This window comes from Dipodomys merriami, unplaced genomic scaffold (genome assembly GCF_024711535.1).
Source record: "Dipodomys merriami isolate MVZ:Mamm:240054 unplaced genomic scaffold, mDipMer1.0.p SCAF_10, whole genome shotgun sequence".
Classification (NCBI taxonomy): domain Eukaryota; kingdom Metazoa; phylum Chordata; class Mammalia; order Rodentia; family Heteromyidae; genus Dipodomys; species Dipodomys merriami.
In genome coordinates this window covers 36,858,023-36,876,187 of record NW_027202271.1, presented here as the reverse complement: position 1 = coordinate 36,876,187, position 18,165 = coordinate 36,858,023, and the positions used below count along the sequence as shown (strand labels likewise).

Sequence of the window (18,165 nt, the reverse complement as noted above, 5' to 3'; positions counted from 1 at the left end):
AAGACTGCCCCGTGTCAACAGGATGGGATATCCCAGCCATCTCCCCCTCTGCCAGATCATCTCGGATTAAAACTGAGTAAATTGCCCACGATGAGAAACGCAGCCAGCAGAGAAAAAAAAAAGAATAGGAAGGAAGGTTTTCAGGAAATCAATACCTGCTATCTGAACTGAATCCACTGTCAATGAAGAGAAAAGGCATGAATGGATGATCTTAAAGATTTGCTGGTGGTGAGTCATGTCTGACAAGAAATTCAAGGACCAAGGTGAGGATTCCTTTTCATCTTGTTTTTATTTGTATTATTTGAGAGAAGATGAAGGGCAAAAATAGAAAACTTAATGGGAAAAGATGTGGAATGTAGTTTAATAGGGGAAAAGGAAAGATTAGGGATATTAAATCGGAAGGGTCAAAAGAAAAAGGATCAAAACACATTTAGATTTCAAATTATATATTAGGTTATATTATATATGATACACATACATAATATATTATCTATATAATATATACATCATATACTCAGTGGTTATTTTGTGCTATACTTGATTTCTTAATGAAGTAATATAATTTGAAATCTACATATATTATATGAATATTATATATACATATAAAATATAATCTGTATATATAATATTGAAATATAAGAATGAAATAATATAATTTGAAATCTCTACATATATGTATATTATATACAATATATATTATATGCATATAATATACATATAACATATATAATATATATCTGTAATATATTATGTGTATAAAATATACACATAAATAATATATTATATGTAGAGTTGTATGTAATATATTATATTATTTACATATATCATATTATATTATATTTTATATATGTATATTATATATAACATATACTTTATATAATATATAGAAAATATATAACATATATTACATATATAACATATATTATGTATATAACACATATGTTATATAATATATTATTATATTATATTATACATATTATATATTATATGTATAAAATATACATATAAATTATATATAGATTTATATATAACATATTATATTATTTACATATAGCATATAATATATGTAGACTTATCTACATATAATATGTTATATATATTATCTACATATAATATAGATATTGTATATATATGTATATTATAAACATATAATGTATTATATATTATATAATATACATATTATATATGTATATTATAATATACATATATTATAATATATGTATTTCAAATTATATTATTTGATTTCAAATTATATTATTTCATCATGAAATCAAATGTAACAAAATAACCACTTAGTAATTTCTTTAAGGGAAAGCAAATTTTACCAGCCAGCCTTAACATGATAACTCAAGAACTGAGATCGCTAGTCAAATAACTAAAAAATAAATCATGTAGCATTCTTATGGAACTAAACTGCAAATCAGAATGTGTCCCTAGAAATCCAGACCTCAATCCACTATGGCCCCAGGAACTTCAAGCAGGTACTATGAAAGTAACCTTAAAATTATTCAGAGAACCATGGGAGGCCAAAAGGAGGGCCAACTCTGTATTACCACTAAACACTTACTAGGGGAAACAGAACATGCTTCTGGCCATTTAATCCTTATGATAACAACAATGAAACAAAACAACAAATAAAAGGGGACAGGGAAAAAGAAACAGCAGCAGCAGCAGCATGAAGGGGAAGAAGAACTCAATTTATTACAACATATTAAAATATTTGAGTTAAGAAATGGTAGGAAGAGAAAGGACAACTTTGGATTGTGCATTTTCTTACTTTCATAACTCACCTTTATCTTAGCTATCCAATTCTTATTCTGTGAGGTTATAATTCATGTTGAATGACACAGTGAAATGTTCTGAGGAAACCTTTTCTACACCTGGGCTCCCAGACATCATAATCATTAACTCATTCTGCTCACTGCCTAGAGATGGCCTCAAAGAGATGCTGAATACTAGCTTTTATTACAAAAGGAAGGAAAATATCATCAATCATTTTCAAATGCTTAAGAACATTTCTTTCCATTGAGCTTTATAAATTATTCTGTGATTGTTTCTACAAAGCATTTACACAGGTCGCATAACTTACGGCAATAAAGTATAAAATAAATAAAAGATCCAGGCAAATATTGCAGAATACTACAATTTCACAAAGCTCAGTGTTGAAGCATCTTCTGAGTTATTTTATTTAAACTTTAAACATTTTGTAAGGAAAAGGGACTGGGAGAACTTATTCATAATATTTATTAATTTTTGGAGAATAACATTAATATATTTTCGACCCAGACATCCTATTTTAAGAATTTATCATAAGGAAGTAAAGAAAGACATAAAGAAAAAAATGAAAGACATAAAAAAAGAGGCAAATAGGAGACTGGTGGCTCATGCCTATAATTCTAGCTACTCAGGAGGCTGAGATCTGAGGATCTCAGTTCAAAGCCAGCCCAGACAGGAAAGTCCATGAACTCTTATCTCCAATTAACAAAAAGCCAGAAGTGGAACTGTGACTCAAGTGGCAAAAGCTCAGAATAGTGCCCAGGCCCTGAGTTCAAGCCCCAGGACAGGGAAAAGAGGGGGTGGGGGAGAGAGAGAGGGAGAAATAGAGACTGAGAGAGAAGGAGAGAGGAAGAAGTCTTTGGGATGCCATGTCCAAGTATGAACTATATCTTCCTGATATAATAAAAAAGCCATTTGAATATCAATATCTGTGATTGCAAAATAAGTTTGTAATCATTCAATATTAAAATTGTGTATATTTTAAAAATCTTGGAATAAAACTTTATTTTTATATATGTTTTTATTGTAAAAATACTGTATAGAGGGGTTACAGTTACATGAGTAAGGTAATGAGTACATTTCCTACTGAACATTGTTAACTTCCCCTTTGTTTTTCCCCTACTATCCCTTCCCTCCCCACCTCCTTAACTCCTCTTCCCCCCCACCCCGAAGTTGTAAAGTTCATTTTCAACATAGTGTTTTGTACATCTCATTGTTACAATGGGTCAACCTGTATCCTTATTTCAGCATTTTAGTTCCCTTCCCCTCCCCAAATCAGAAAACTGTATATACAAGATGCAGGGCACCGGAATCAAACACAGTGCAAACAGGAGTTATATCATGAAGGAAGAACATATAAAAGAAACAATAAAAAATCACATAGTATATTATAAATACATTAAAAACAATAACAAGAAAGAAAAAAACAGTTGTGCTCCTATCTTGGGGTTCATTTAAATTAACATCATCTTATACTGTTATATCTTATATGGTTATATTTGACCTTTTCTGCTAGTCCTAGACATATACTAGTTATTTCAAATAAGGGAAAGCATTGGACCTATGTTTCTTTGGGCCTGGCTTACTTCACTTAATATAATTTTTTTCCAAGTCTTTCCATTTCCTAACAAATGGGGTGATGTCATTCTTTCTGATAGAAATATAGAATTCCATTGTATGTCTGTCTGTCTGTTTGTCTGTCTGTCTGTATGTATGTATGTATATATGTATGTGTGCATGTATGTATGTATGTATGTATGTATGTATGTATGTATGTATGTGTGTATGTATATCCCACATTTTCTTGATTCATTCATCTACTGAGGGGCATCTGGGTTGGTTCCATATCTTAGCTATGGTAAATAATGCTGTGATAAACATATTTGTACTGGTAGCTTTAGTAGAGCCTTGTTTGTGATTGTTTGGGTAAATGCCCAAAAGTGGGATTGCGGGGTCACAGAGTTCTATGTGGAGTCTTTTGAGGAACCTCCATACTGCTTTTCAAAGTGGGTGAACAAGTTTACACTCCCACCAACAATGCTGTAGGGTTCCCTTCTAGCCACATCCCCTCCAGCATCTGTTGTTATTAGATTTCTTGATTCTAGCCATTCTAACTGGGGTGAGGTGGAATCTCAATGTTGTTTAGATTTGCATTTCTTTTATGGCTAGAGAAGTTGAACATTTCTCCATGTGTCTATTGGTCATTCTTATTTCCTCTTTAGAGAAGTGGAATAAAACTTTATTACACATGGAAATTTGAGCTATCAAATAATATGAAGAATGCAATTCCAGTTTTTATGAGAACAAAAGAAGCTTGGAAAATAGAGTGACACAAATATATATCTGTATTTTAAATGAAAAAGCATATATATAAGAAATTAATGCATACAAAATGAGCAAACGACTGAGTTATATAAAACTGAGTTAATTATATAATTTAATATCACTTTGGATTTTGATAATATACAATCATCCACAAAATGATACTTTTAGGAGAATTTGCTCCCTCTGTACTATATTTGAAACTTCTTGTGCTCCTAGAATCATTTCACAATAAAAAGATAAATCCAAATGAAGTTACATCAAATGTACAAAAATATATGCTGGAATTATATTACTATATTAAAACACAGGTGATTTTCCTCCTCTTTTTTTTTTAGTTTTGAGTTTATCTAATTTAAAGTAGTATTACTATCATAGTTAAAAATGGCATAAACCTAAATTTCAATCAGTATTACTCCTAAGTAAAGAAAAGCACACAAAAATTAATTCAAACTTAAGTATTAAAGCTTAGGGCTTCTCTTCTTTTTAATGAAACACAATGATATTTCCATCCACTTTCCCACCTTCTCTTCTCACAGATAACTTTATGCAGAAACACATACACAGCATATATTTACAAAGACAAATTCAGCTAGACCAACCACTGCATGTAATTTCAAATATTGAATAAATCTGATAAAGTTTGTATTATGCCATTTTTCCTATCTTTATCCTCAGATCAGAGACTAAAGAGAACAATGTTATAAATCACATCTTTACTAATTTCCTCACTGTCCACCTGCCACAATCATGGGTGAAACATTTTCCATTAACATGCCAATAACTTGAAACTTGAATAGACCTCCCTTAATTATGCAACAGGTCATTTTCTAGCTAGGGCTAAACATGCCAGTTTATTTTCTTTAATTTTTTTAATTGCTGCTTGTTTTAGTCCTTTCCTTCTTACTTTCCTTCCTTTCCTTCTTACTTCCACCTAAAAATGAAATAAGCTACAACATGATAAATTTAAAATTAGCTGATTCTTTCATCTATTGAAGGACTGATTGTTGGAGGAGGGCCACTGTTCAACAAAATTGTAGCTGTGTATTTTTTATATTCAAAATCAGCAGATATAGGTAATTCAAGATAGAGTTGAATATGAGACATGAACTTTACTACCCATAATTCCATACTAGTGACTGGTTTACTTATAACTAGGCAGTCACTTGTACCTACAATTTTAATTTAATAAAACACTTTTTTCCTTAATATTGACATGAATTTTCAAACCTGTACTCTATATGAACCCTAATTCATCAAGACACTAAGTAGATATTTATTGAATAAACTGGATGGATGGACAGAAGCATCAATGAATGCATTCTACAACAAGACAAAATGCATTTATAAATATAAGCTAATCAAACAAGATACATGTGTGTACACATGTATGCACACTGGTATTATCTGGATAAAATGGAATTAAATAGAGTGAAAACACAACACAAAGCAGATTGGATATACTCTAGAGTTGACCAGGACTGTTTTGCCCTAATCTGCCATTTACATGCTAACTGACTATTAAATGACCCAAACTTCCCTAGATTCTCAGGAATATGTTTTTGAGAAGTTAAAGAACTATGTTACTGTTCATTTTTTGCATTCAATTAAAGAGTGCTATATTTGAAATAATTATGTTTAATTATTTCAATGTTTAATTAATTGAAATAATAATATGTTTAATAAGTAAAGTATTTCTTATTAAAGTTATTTTTATTACTAATTTAAAATCAATCCTACAACAAGCAAAATATACAATAATAAAATCATATCATATTAGAACTAATAATTCTAAAATTACAAATTATGGTTCAAACAGCTCTGAAATATTTAGATAAAGTAATGATAGGTTTTGCTATAAGTAACATGAGTGGAATAATTTGTGGTAATAGAAAATGTGTTCTAAGGGGAATTAATGTTTTCCTTTGTTACATTATGTGATCCTTATCAATGTTATTTATTTAATGTGTACACACACACACACACACACACACACACACACACACACACACACAAAATGACAACTGAAGACATGGTATGGATCCAGCTCTTAATTCTAAAATTCTTGGACTCTGATGTGTGTTGGAAAGATTATTTCCAGCACATACTCAGATAAATCCCCAGTTTGTGTCATACACAGGTGTTTCCATACTTTTTTTAAAATTATTGTGAAAATACTGTAGAGAGGGGTTACAATTACATGGGCAAGGTAATGAGTGCATTTCTTATCAAGCATTGTTGCCTCCTCCTTTGTTTCCCCTTTCCATCCCTTCCCATCTTCCTCCCTATCCCCTCTTCCCACCCCCTGGGCCATAGTTGTGAAGTTCATTTTCCACATAACATCTTGTACATCTCACTGTTGCAATGCGTCCACCTGTATCCCTATTTAAAGAATTTGTTTTTTCTCTTTCTCTCAACAAATTATCTCATATCTAAAATATACCTGGAACTCAAAAAATTAAATCCCCAACAACAAATCCTCAAAGAAACAACTGTACAATAAACAAGTGGGCTAAAGACTTAAAGAGAAACTTCTCTGAAGAAAAAAGAATAGACACATGCAGAAATGCTCAACCTCCCTAGTGATAAAAGAAATGCAAATCAAAACAACATTGAGATACCACCTCACCCCAGTTAGAATGTTTCCGTACTTAAAGGAAGAACATTTTCTTCTCGACAAATAGAAAATAATGTTGATTATAAAATAACCTATACTACAGCTGAAAAAAAAATCAATCAGGTAATCTGCCAATAGCGTCAAAATAAAGATTAGACCCAACTTCCAACCTCTTAGATGCCTGTTAGAGGATTTATAGGTAATTTAGATGGATGACTCATGTTATATCATAATTTCATTTGTATCAGAGCCTAGATTTTTGAGCTACATAAAGATCTTCATAGGCCTATGGGGGCATTTTAAGATCAGTTCAACAAGGCCCTGTACATTCTACTGTTAAGATAACAAATACGATTTAGACCAGACCTCTGCTCTTTTATTGTCTTGTAGAGATTGGTTAAACTACTGGTAAAAGAAAAGCATCAGTGTGAACCATGAACTTGGACTATGAGTGCATTTCTTATCAAGCATTGTTGAGTGGTAAAATCTAGATGTGAGCAGTTATGCCCATCTAGAATAATGTTGATATGGGGTATGTTTTGATGTTTTGTAGGAAATTTTAAAAAAACTTTAACAATGTTTAGTTAAAATCCTTAGAGACATCAGAAGGAAGTAAAGTCAACAAAATAAGTGCACTGAGAAAACAGTAAGATTTCACATTCTATAAGTTGAGAGAAAGATGAATATACAGAACAAATGAGGGAAGATTCAGAGAGAATGCTTAGCATAGGCCTTATTAGAGCAATGTTCAATAATTAATACCCTTGCTGTTGTTGCTATTGTGGTTGCTCTTTGGGTGGTACGATTATTGTTTTCATAATTGAAATATAATAGTCCATCTTTAAAGATGAAGACAAACCAGGAATTATATGAGAATTTTGTGTTTCTTTTAAATACTTTCCAGATAGTTCATGTCATTTTCAAAACACTCAACTGAAGTATTTAACATTTTTAATTTTTTTTTTTTTGGTTGGTCATGGGGCTTAAACTCTGGGCCTGGGCATTGTCCCTCAGTTCTTCAACTCAACGGTAGCACTCTACCACTGGAGCCACAGCACCACTTCTGGTTTTCTGGTGGTTAATTGGAGATAAGAGTCTCACAGACTTTCCTGCCTGGGCTGGCTTTGAACCATGATCCTTAGATCTCAGCCTCCTGAGTAGCTAGGATTATAAGCATGAGCCACTGGCACCAGGCTTTCAAATCTTTTGTTCTCCAATTTGGCAACAGAGAAAAGAGATTACAACTCATCCTTGACCTAGATTTTAAAACAAAGCAAAGATAGAGACTTCTTGCCAAGTAGGTGAAACAGTGAAAGAGAGAAAGAGAAAGAAAGGAGAGTGAAAAATGGAGGGAGACAGAGAGATTTTTTATTAGAACTAAGAGCTAAATGAAATATGATTCCTGAGAAATTCATCTCCTCAATTAACACACACTATTATTTATCAAGATCTGTTGCCTGAATATCTTCCACTTGTTTGTGCATACAAAAACTAGGATTACAATAAAGAATAATAGAAGAAATATGATAAATAAGTGCATTTGAATTTAAATCAAATCAACAACTTTAACAATTGCAAACTTACAGCCGATTGCCTACTCTTTTAAGGAGAAGTTGTAGGAAAGAAAATTTTTCAAATATCCATAATTAGATTAATTAATTAGGCTATTGTTCACCATGTTCTCCTAAAAATAACATTACAGCATATTAGATGTAATGAATAATATGGTCATTATAGATTTTCCTTAAACCAGAAAGCTGGCAGAGAATGTTTCAGAGGGAGATGACTATTTCTTTCTAATACTGTTCAAGAAGTAGTAGCTGTTAACTAATTGAAGGCTCTCCTCGCTCATTGTTTGGGAATGTTGAGTACAATAAAATACAAAGTGTTGTTTCTTGAAATGTGCATGTTACTCCACAGCTAATGTGAGTGAGTATAAGAATCTGCAGGTCCAGATTTTTAGCTTTTCTCATTCCACTATCTGTTTTAAGTAAACTATTTTTTTAACAATTCCATTGGAAACTGAGTAAGAAAAGAACTCCTAAGGTGAACAGGAACTATCATTATTGAAGCAATAGAATGTACTTACAAGTATAGATGCTAAATTCATACTGTCTGGGTCTAAGTTCCAGACTTCCAATTTATTAGTTGTGCAAAATTTAGACAGGTAACTCCATATCCGACCCCCATTTAAGAAGATAAAACTGATTTGAAACACATAGGATTATTTCTGGCCCATACATATAGACATACAATAAAACTATTTTTAATCATAACCCTGACACTATTTGTGTACACTCGGATAGTTAATTGTTCTAAAAGTCCTATATTGTTATTATTATTTCCCTCTTTAAGTAAGGATAGGCTAGATAATAGTATATAGTATAGATTACAGTAACACAGCAAAATCTCTACCTTGTAAAATTAAAGGGTATATCTCATGCATGGCACTCCACTGTGCATCCAGAGAGGCTCCCAAAAGCACATACATCTGTGCATTTTTGCTCAGTAATCCAAACTAGTTCTGTTCTATATGTACTTCCACAATGGCCAAAGCAGATGAGATAGGAGACAGAATTGAAGTCCTAGCAATCAAATGTTCCATACTAAAGTGATAAAACTTACTCTTCTTATTGAATTAGCTAAAGCTATTCATAGATCCATGTTCATATGGACGGGTGGAATCATCTTATGTGCTCTGCAGTAGACAGTCGAGGAGAGTGCATAGTGATTCCCATTTGGTAACAGTGGCAAACTTCATTTGGATTTAATTGGGAATATTTTGAGAGGTAAGGCACAGTGAGGAGTTAAAATAGTACTTTACTCTGACTTTGGGAATCAGTGGAAGTCTATGAAGATGGAAGTGTATGGAAAGAAAACAAAGTGAGATTAGACAAAACACTTACTTATAAGTGCCTATGCATTCATAAGCAGAGTTATTTGGCAAATGGTTAATAATATGGATTTTCTGTCCCTTCAATGAATTAAATTTTTTATCATTTGCCTTACTAAATTTTTATAAATATCTTTACTGATCAGTTCAAAAGGGGGAACAAATATTCTTCTTCCTGTCTTTCAAATTCTCAATATTTAAAAAAAAATCTTCTAAATTTCTCTCTTTTTTTTTTTTTTTGGTCAGTCATGGGGCTTGATCTCTGGGCCTGGGTGCTGTCCCTAAGCTCTTCAGCTCAAGGCAAGCGCTCTACTACTTGAGCCACAGCGCCACTTCTGGTTTTCTAGTGGTTTTTTGGAGATAAGAGTCTCACAGACTCTCCTGCCCAGGCTGGCTTTGAACCACGATCCTCATATCTCAGCCTCCTGAGTAGCTAGGATTACAGGTGTGAGCCACAGGCACCCAGCCTAAATTTCTCTTAGTTTATTTATGCACCTATTTAGAAGAAACATCTGAAATGACTATAATTTGGAAGTATTATTCCAACATCAAAGCTAAAGAGAAGTTATTCCTTGTCTCCAAAGTTAAGTTATAAGTCAAGTCAATGATCTACAGATGTTAGGTTACTTTTTTATTCTATCTTGGGTAGTTCATATTTGAAATCAGTAGATTGCTTATTTACCTAAAAGTCACACAATTAAATCCTACCTCTTGTTTTTAACTTAGCAAAGATTATTACTATTTCTGCTGGACCCTTTCAAGCTTAAAATTCTTCCAACTTAGTTTTTCTAGGTAAAAATAATAATTTCTCCTTCTTAACGTATTTTCTTTTACCTAATTCTGCCACTTTACCAGAAAAAGCAAAAGTAATCCATAAGTTTTAACAAGGAGCCTGCAGCCTTGGTAAGCCACTTGAGCAACACCTTCAGCACAGATGAATACCTTGAATAAAACAAGTTCTCCAGCCACATACTTTAAATCTGAATTCTACATTCACATACTGCTTATAACTGTGATTTAGAGAGGTTATGACATTCATATATATTATTGCAAAAATTCATTAGCCTCCTACACATTCTCTTAACAAATGTTATAGCAAAAGGAAAAGCAAGAATCTCCTTCTCAGAGTTGCTTATGAAAGTGGATTTTTTTTATAATAGAAGCAAATATCTTCAACCACTGTACTTTTTTTTTCAACCAACAAAATACTGCACAAAGAAACAGTAAGCCATCTTGTAGGAGGTACTAAGAGTTTGGATTTTCTCCCAACACCTGGTAGTTGATAGGTCACAGCTGATTGAATTTCTTTTGTTCATTGATTGTGCCATTTACAGGCAATCCATCCTTGCTTATGTAATTGCAGCATTCCTGTAGTTCAGTCTGTTCTGTCCTGAAGTTTCAGCAGCATGACAGGCTGAGAAAATTAGATACGGCACAGCACCGAGCTGCTGACCTTCAGAATATAAAATAAGGCCCATCTTTTAAAATTAGTCTTTCTTCATGAGGCTGTTCTGAGGGACTTTATTTCTAATAGGTGATCTCTCATGCTGAACACATTACCTTCTTAAACCTTCTTAAAATATTTTTATATCTATGAAAAATTTATTGTTTTTAAAATTTAAATATATCTATGTTGTGTCTAATGTCATAAGAAAACTGATTTCACTTAGAATTTGTCAAAAGGGATGAATGTTTCATATTTAGATAAAATTCTCGCTTCAAACTGAGGTTAAATAAAATTTTGAAAAACACCTGAATACAGTTTTTTTTTCTTGAAAAATGCTAAGAGAGTAGATAGTTTCCACCACACAAAAAAGATACATAATAAAAAAGATACTGTCTATATTAATTAGATTTAGTCATTCCTCTAATTTCAGAACACCCTGTTGTGATAAATACATACGCCATGTATTCATTTTTAGAGGGGGGAAAAGAAAAAATGCTTAACAAATATGTGAATAAATTCAAAGAAGCTTAATTAAAGGATTAAAAATACAAATTTCATAGAATACCATCAGGTAACTAAGCATTTGTTTGACAACCAAAGTTCACTGGAGGTATTAAGTCACTTTCTTCTTACATAAAATCCACATTATATTTTTCTTTCCTGCTTTTAGAAACAAAGTCAAACTCACTGAAAAGTTAAAAGTGCAAAATAACTTTATTTCCCCCTCTGAACTCAAAGATACACTGTCCAATCGTCCTGGTATAATTTAGTTTGCAATTGCTACAAATAAGGACATTCCTCTGGAGAGCCACAATACAACCATCAAATTCAGGAAATTAACATTGACACATAACTACCATCTAATCCTCAACCCAGTTAGGTTCTTTAATTGTCTCCAAAATGTTAATTACAGCATGAAAAAAAAATCCAATTCTGAATTACTTATTACACCATCTCTTTAGTCTTCTTTAATTTAGAACAATTTCTCAGCCCCAAGTCCACTTTAAATAATTCAAGGTTTGACAATGGGTTTAGAGAAGAGTTGTGTAGGTATTTGCAGGGAAACATTCTGGGCTTGGAGCCAGAACCACTGGAGTCATTATTGCTAACTCAGCCCTCTGTTAACTCTGGGGTTCATATGTAGACTGACTTCCATCCTCCCAGATGTGAAAGGAGATTGTAATACTAACCCTGCAGTCTTGGCAAAAGGCAAAAGGACGATACATGAGAAACCCTCCAGTACAGTTCATTGGCTCAGAGACCATGGAATAAAACTTAACTCATCCACTTTCAAGTGTTTCAATCTGCCAGACTCACAACTAAATGTTTAGATTTCCAGCTCACTAGGAATTGTTACAGGATGGAATGAGAATATATAGGTTCATGGGATAACTCTTGATTCCATCTTTTAGATGTTTCTATCCTGTTTCTTCCATGAAGTTCTAGTAACTAAAGAAAACAATAAAACAAACCACAAAAAGTTTAACTTGGAAGAACAAAATGTCCTATGAAGCAATCTGTTGGTTTCAAAATAAGCAAAATTCTTACTTTACAGATCATTTATTACACCCTTAAAAGAGGTTTTTCTTAAAAGGTAGAAAGATAAATTATAAATATGCAAGAGTATATATATATATATATATATATATATATGTGTGTGTGTGTGTGTGTGTGTGTGTGTGTGTGTGTGTGTATATACATATATATTTCATCCAAATAATTCCACATGCTGTTCTCCTGTCTCTTCTTCCTGCCACTGCCAAATAAATCTACAAAATGTTTTGGGTTATTTTTTCCCCTACCCCAATTCCATTCTGTAATGGATTGTTCTAGATTTGGTTTTCATTTTTCCATTGACATCACCTTATTAAAAATCACCACTAGCTCATGCTGGTTGTTTTAGATATTTAGGAGGCTGGGACCTTGGGGGAGAAATGTGGTTCAAAGCCAACCTGGAGAGAAAACTTTGTAAGAATCATATCCAAGTAACCATCAAATGTCAGGCTGAAGGTATGGCTCAAATGGTGAGTGCTAGCCATGAGCAGGATAGTCTACTGAGAATATGAAACGGTGAATTTAAGCCCTGGTACTAATGTGTATGTGTATGTGTATGTGTGTATGCATGTGCACTCATGTGCACACATACACATATGTGCGTGCACACACACACATATACACACATACAGACACCACATAAAGTCATAGCTAATTTCTTCCAGTCCTCAATAACCTTAAAACATTTTAAGTGTCCTTTGTCACTACTGACTTTGATTATTTTTATCTCTTCTCTCTTTTAAATCCCATGATACCCAAATATTTTGCCCTTTCTTTCTATACTTCTGTAATCCACTGGCAAAATCTCTGTATTTTTTTCTTGTACTTTTCTCAATGGGGTAATACATAATACATTTTTATTCTTTCTTCCGCTTCTTCCCTCTCCTTTTCCATCTCTCCTTCTCTTCCTCCTCTTCTTTTCTTTTTTTTGGGGGGGGTTTGATCTCACTCACATCACCCTTCCAGCTTTTTGCTGGTTAATTAGTATAAGAGTCTCATGGATTTTCCTGCTTAGGCTGATTTCAAAATCATGGTCCTCAGATCTCAGTCTCCTGAGTAGCCAAGTTTCAGGCATGAGACATTGTTACCTGGCATCATTTAATACGTTAAAGTTATTTAATCTCAAAGTTAGTAAAATATTGAGATCTTACACCTAAAAAAAAACTACACTATTTCTACCAAAGAAATGTTAGCTACATGTAAATAATCTTTTTTTCCCGTCCGTGGGGGGGCCTGAACTCTGGGCCTGGGCATTGTCCCTCAGCTCTTCAGCTCAAGACTGGTGCTCTACCACTTGAGCCACAGTGCCACTTCTGGCTTTTTCTGCTTATGTGATCTGAGGAATCAAACCCAGAATGTCATATGCAAGGCAAGCACTCTACCACTGAGCCACCTTCCTAGCTCCTAATCTTTTTATTTTTAGTATAATACATAATGAATAGTAAATCAAATGTTTTTGAGAATCTTAATGCTTAATTCCATTTAAATAAAAATAAAGTTCGATTGCAATGCTTCTGTAGAAAGAGATAAATAGATGACCAGAGTCAGCCACGGTACAATGGAAAAACAAATTGCCTAATTCTTCAGGGACTAGCAGGGATTTCAATTTCAGAATAGGCAGCAGAATATCTAATTCACTGAGTTGTTCCAGAATTAAAGAAATCACCAGGACTTCTCTTTGTCTAGCTTTTGACTACAGTTCGCCACTAAAGTCTCTCTGATAGAGATTTAATATCCAAAAGTCACCTTTTTTTTCAGTGCAGGGAGCATTTCTCCACAAGTTTAATGCTTGGGATGAATCATATAAAAATCTCAGAAAGTAGAGTACTATAAATGTGTTTTACAGAGTCATTCACTCCAACAGAAAGTCTCTTCCATATATCAACCTTAAAGATTTGTATTCTACCATGTGTGTAAAATATTGGGTAGGATATGCCATTGGGAAAGCTAATCTGCAAGATATTTATGTGTCATGTCTCTGAGGGGAGTTTATGTCAAGAAAAACAGAGGCAACCTTATAATAAAGTCACACTTGTTTCCAAAAAGCCAAAGTGCATCAGTGCCTGTGCCCCATAGGTGCCAGCTCCAGATATGAGATAACGATTATTTGTAGCAACCCCTCCTTATTCAGCTTAAATGCTTCACTGCCATTCTCCCTCAGATACCAACTTCAAAGAAAATAAACAAGCTCCTCCATACCAGATCATGTCTATGCTAACTTACCACTTCTCTAAATCATAGAGCAGTAACATATCAAACTATGCATTATGCTTTAAAATCATATCCTAGCTTTGCCTCATATCTTAGGAAAATACACATAGAAAAAGTGTGGGGAGAATATTCACCCTGTCCTGGAGTCTGGCCTTGTGTAGAAAAAAAACAAAAACCTAACCAATTAGCAATATTTGATATTCAATATCCAAAGCAGTAATAGATTCAAAGAGGAACCATTCACTGAATGAAACTAGTGACTAGGATTCTATCTTACTTCCTCCCCCAACTCCACTCTGTCAAGTATTACTCTGGGCAAGACTGAATCACACTGCTGAAATAAATTCAGACTCCAAGTTTTATCATTCACTTTGATCTCTGGGCTGCTATGAAACAGGTGAAAGTACCTTATTCCAAGAGTACAAAGATGAATAATTCAGATAGAGTATTAACAAATGTCAGTGATCTACAATGCACTGAATTTCTTAAAATATGAAGGCCTTTTTGAAAATAAAGACAACATTTTATGCATGCATTTTTAGAAACTTTAGTCAAGCAACCAGAATTTAAGAAGAAAAAAAACTCAAGTTATAAGAAAGGAAATCTTCATGTCTATTTGCTAAACACATGGATCCACCTTTCTCTGTGCTCTCTTGACCTTTGCTGACCCCCATTATCCTTCTGGAATGACCCTCCTGCTCTTGTCACTGCCTTAAGTTTGACCCTAATTACCTTAATTTGCTTTTCACCTTATGGTCTCAGTGCCTTCTTAGTGGTAATTTCCAAACATTGGCTTTACTGTAAAGAGGGCTCAGAAACAAGTATCATAATCATTCCTGACATATGAACTTTGAACTAGGGCTTTGAATACTAGAAACAGTTTCCTGCTCCTAAAATGACTGTGATGAGTAAATATAAAGATTGGTGTTCTGTCTTTATCAAATATAGACCATAAGATACAAAATATGACATTAATCCTTTCCTTCCTCAGTTAATTATTATACAAACACTCGGTTTGGGAGAAAGCAGAAGCATAGAGAGATTAAAATAACTTGACTATGAACACAGTCATTAATTATGAGAAGCAGAACTTCATGTTTCACTGTTATGCCCATAGTGCCTGGCTCACTGAGCACATACAAATGGAATACTATTGGTAAAAAAAAAAAAAAATGAAATAGAAAGGCAAGGTGCTCATAGTTTCAAGGAAAACCTTGTAATCCCTTCCTCCACAAGCCTAGCAAGTGTGGCCTTTATTCTAGAGTGTGGTCTGCTTGTTGTTATATAAAAATAATGCTTGTAGCTATTCTGTCCATCTGCTAGTACCATCCTAGACATATACAAATTATTACAAATGAAGGAAACCATGGGATCTATGAGTCTTTGGGTCTGGCTTACTTCACTTAATATGATTTTTCCAAGTCTTTCCATTTCCTTACAAATGGGGCAATGTCATTCTTTCTGAAGGAAGTACAGAATTCCATTGTGTATATATATTACATATAACCATATAAGTGATGCTAAGTGAAATGAACTCCAATACATGGAAACAAGAGGTTTTTCTTTGTTGTTGTTGTTGTTTTCAATGTATTGTGTGATTTCTTTGTTCTTTTGTGGGTTTTTCCCCCTATGGTTTGTCCTCTGTAGTCACTGTATTTGATTTCCTTACCCTGAGTGTTGTATATATGTTTGTCTGAATTATGAAAGGGAAGGGGAACAACAAAGTGGTGAGACAAAGGACAAAGGGCAAACCAAGGCAACAGTGACACTCACAAACCACCATATTGGAAATGAATTGTACAACTTGGAGGGGGTTGGGGGAAGGAAAGTGGGAGAAAAATGCTGGAGGGGGTAACAAGTTTGACAATTCTGTACTCACTATCTTATGTATGTAACTGTAATCCCTCTGTACACCTTGACAATAAAATTAACTTTAAAAAAAATGCCTGTAAAACACTTTTACCTGCATCTCAAGAAAACTCTGTGGTCTGAGTCTGTGTTCTTTCTGGGTATTTGTGTTTCAGCTTCACAAACACAGCAGGCCTATGGAGTTCCATAGGCCTAACTACTTGGCTGCACTTGGAAATCTCTTCCCTACAGGAGCCCCTGACTGACTAGCCCCTTCATTGCTCCAGCCAACACAATTACTTGTCATCACAGCGTCTGTCACACTTCAAGCTATTTTCCACCTCTTGGGCTTTCATAATTAATTAGGCCCTTAAGAACCTTGAGAGGACAAAGTCATCCTTCCAAACCCTACTCAGTTACGATGTTATAGAAAGACAGATAATTGGTGATGCCTTCCCAGTTTTCTGCCGACAGCAAGGCTTTGTTTATGTCTCTCCTACAGGATTGGACTGTCTCTTTACATCCCCAGGGCCAAACACAGACTTTGTCACCCAGATCATCTCTGGTTTTTGGAAAACGGATCTGGAACTCTGTGGTTTATTGGATCACTTTAGGTAATCAACTACTGCAAGAGGAGAAGACAATGGAGTTAGGATAACGAAATGCCCCCTCCCCACACACACACCTTTACCTCCGCCCCCACCCCCACCCAGCACTGAGCACATCTCTGATTCCATTTTCTTTCAGATTCCCTATTCCCAGCTGCTGGAGTCCAAAAAGTTAGGAGTCAGGGAAGTTGGCCAAGTCACTCACCAACTAGTGGAAGGCGGGTATCTGCTCTCCAGCGTTTTGGTCCAGGGCTTGTACCAACTGATCTGCTCAGCAGCTTTCCCCCAGAACTTCTCCGGGTCGGCCACCGAGGCTGCAAAGTGGGTCTTGTACTCGTTGCCGCCGCCCGAGGACAGCGCCCGGCAGCTGCGCCCCCCAAGGCTGCCCCAGGGGCCCGAGGCCACTAAAGCCCTGCGGGCCACCCCAGCTCCCCGGGACGAAGGGGATGAGGGCAGGGGTCCCCCGAGGGTCCCCACACCGGTGACTTTGCGACATTGTAGCCAGGATGGCTTCATCGCTCCGGGTGACCCCTCCCCACACCCGTGGTTCAGACCTGGTTCCAAGGACGCCCTAAAGGCAACAACTGGATCCCGGGTGACCAGGGCCCTAGGGGAGCAATCAGGAGGCGGGGACAAGTTCTGAGGTAAGCCCCAGAGCCTAGAAGTTTGTAAGCTTCACTAGAGGCGCTGGGAAAAACTGACCTGGAGCCACCCGGAAAGCAACAGGCTCCAGTGGGGCCTGGGGGAGCCGGCGCGCGTCCCAGCGCTCTGTGCTGGAATCCAGCTGCAAGGCCGGAATAAAAGGGAGCTCGCACGGGCACTTCCAGCTCCCTGGCTTCAGCGGGAGACTCCCCTGCAGGAAGCCCTCCTTGCTCAGTCACAGAAGTCG

At 35.1% G+C, this 18,165-nt stretch overlaps 1 protein-coding gene across 1 annotated transcript in view; it reads right to left on the bottom strand.

The window, feature by feature from the left end:
* The window catches only part of Acss3 (acyl-CoA synthetase short chain family member 3), a 136,534-nt gene extending 118,653 nt beyond the window's left edge, over positions 1–17,881 (bottom strand). The window contains exon 1 of the mRNA XM_069989281.1: positions 17,482–17,881. Coding sequence (XP_069845382.1) covers positions 17,482–17,792 — 311 coding nt within the window. The 5' untranslated portion in view covers positions 17,793–17,881. The remainder of the gene's footprint in view (positions 1–17,481) is intronic.
* Between the last annotated feature and the right edge of the window lie 284 nt (positions 17,882–18,165).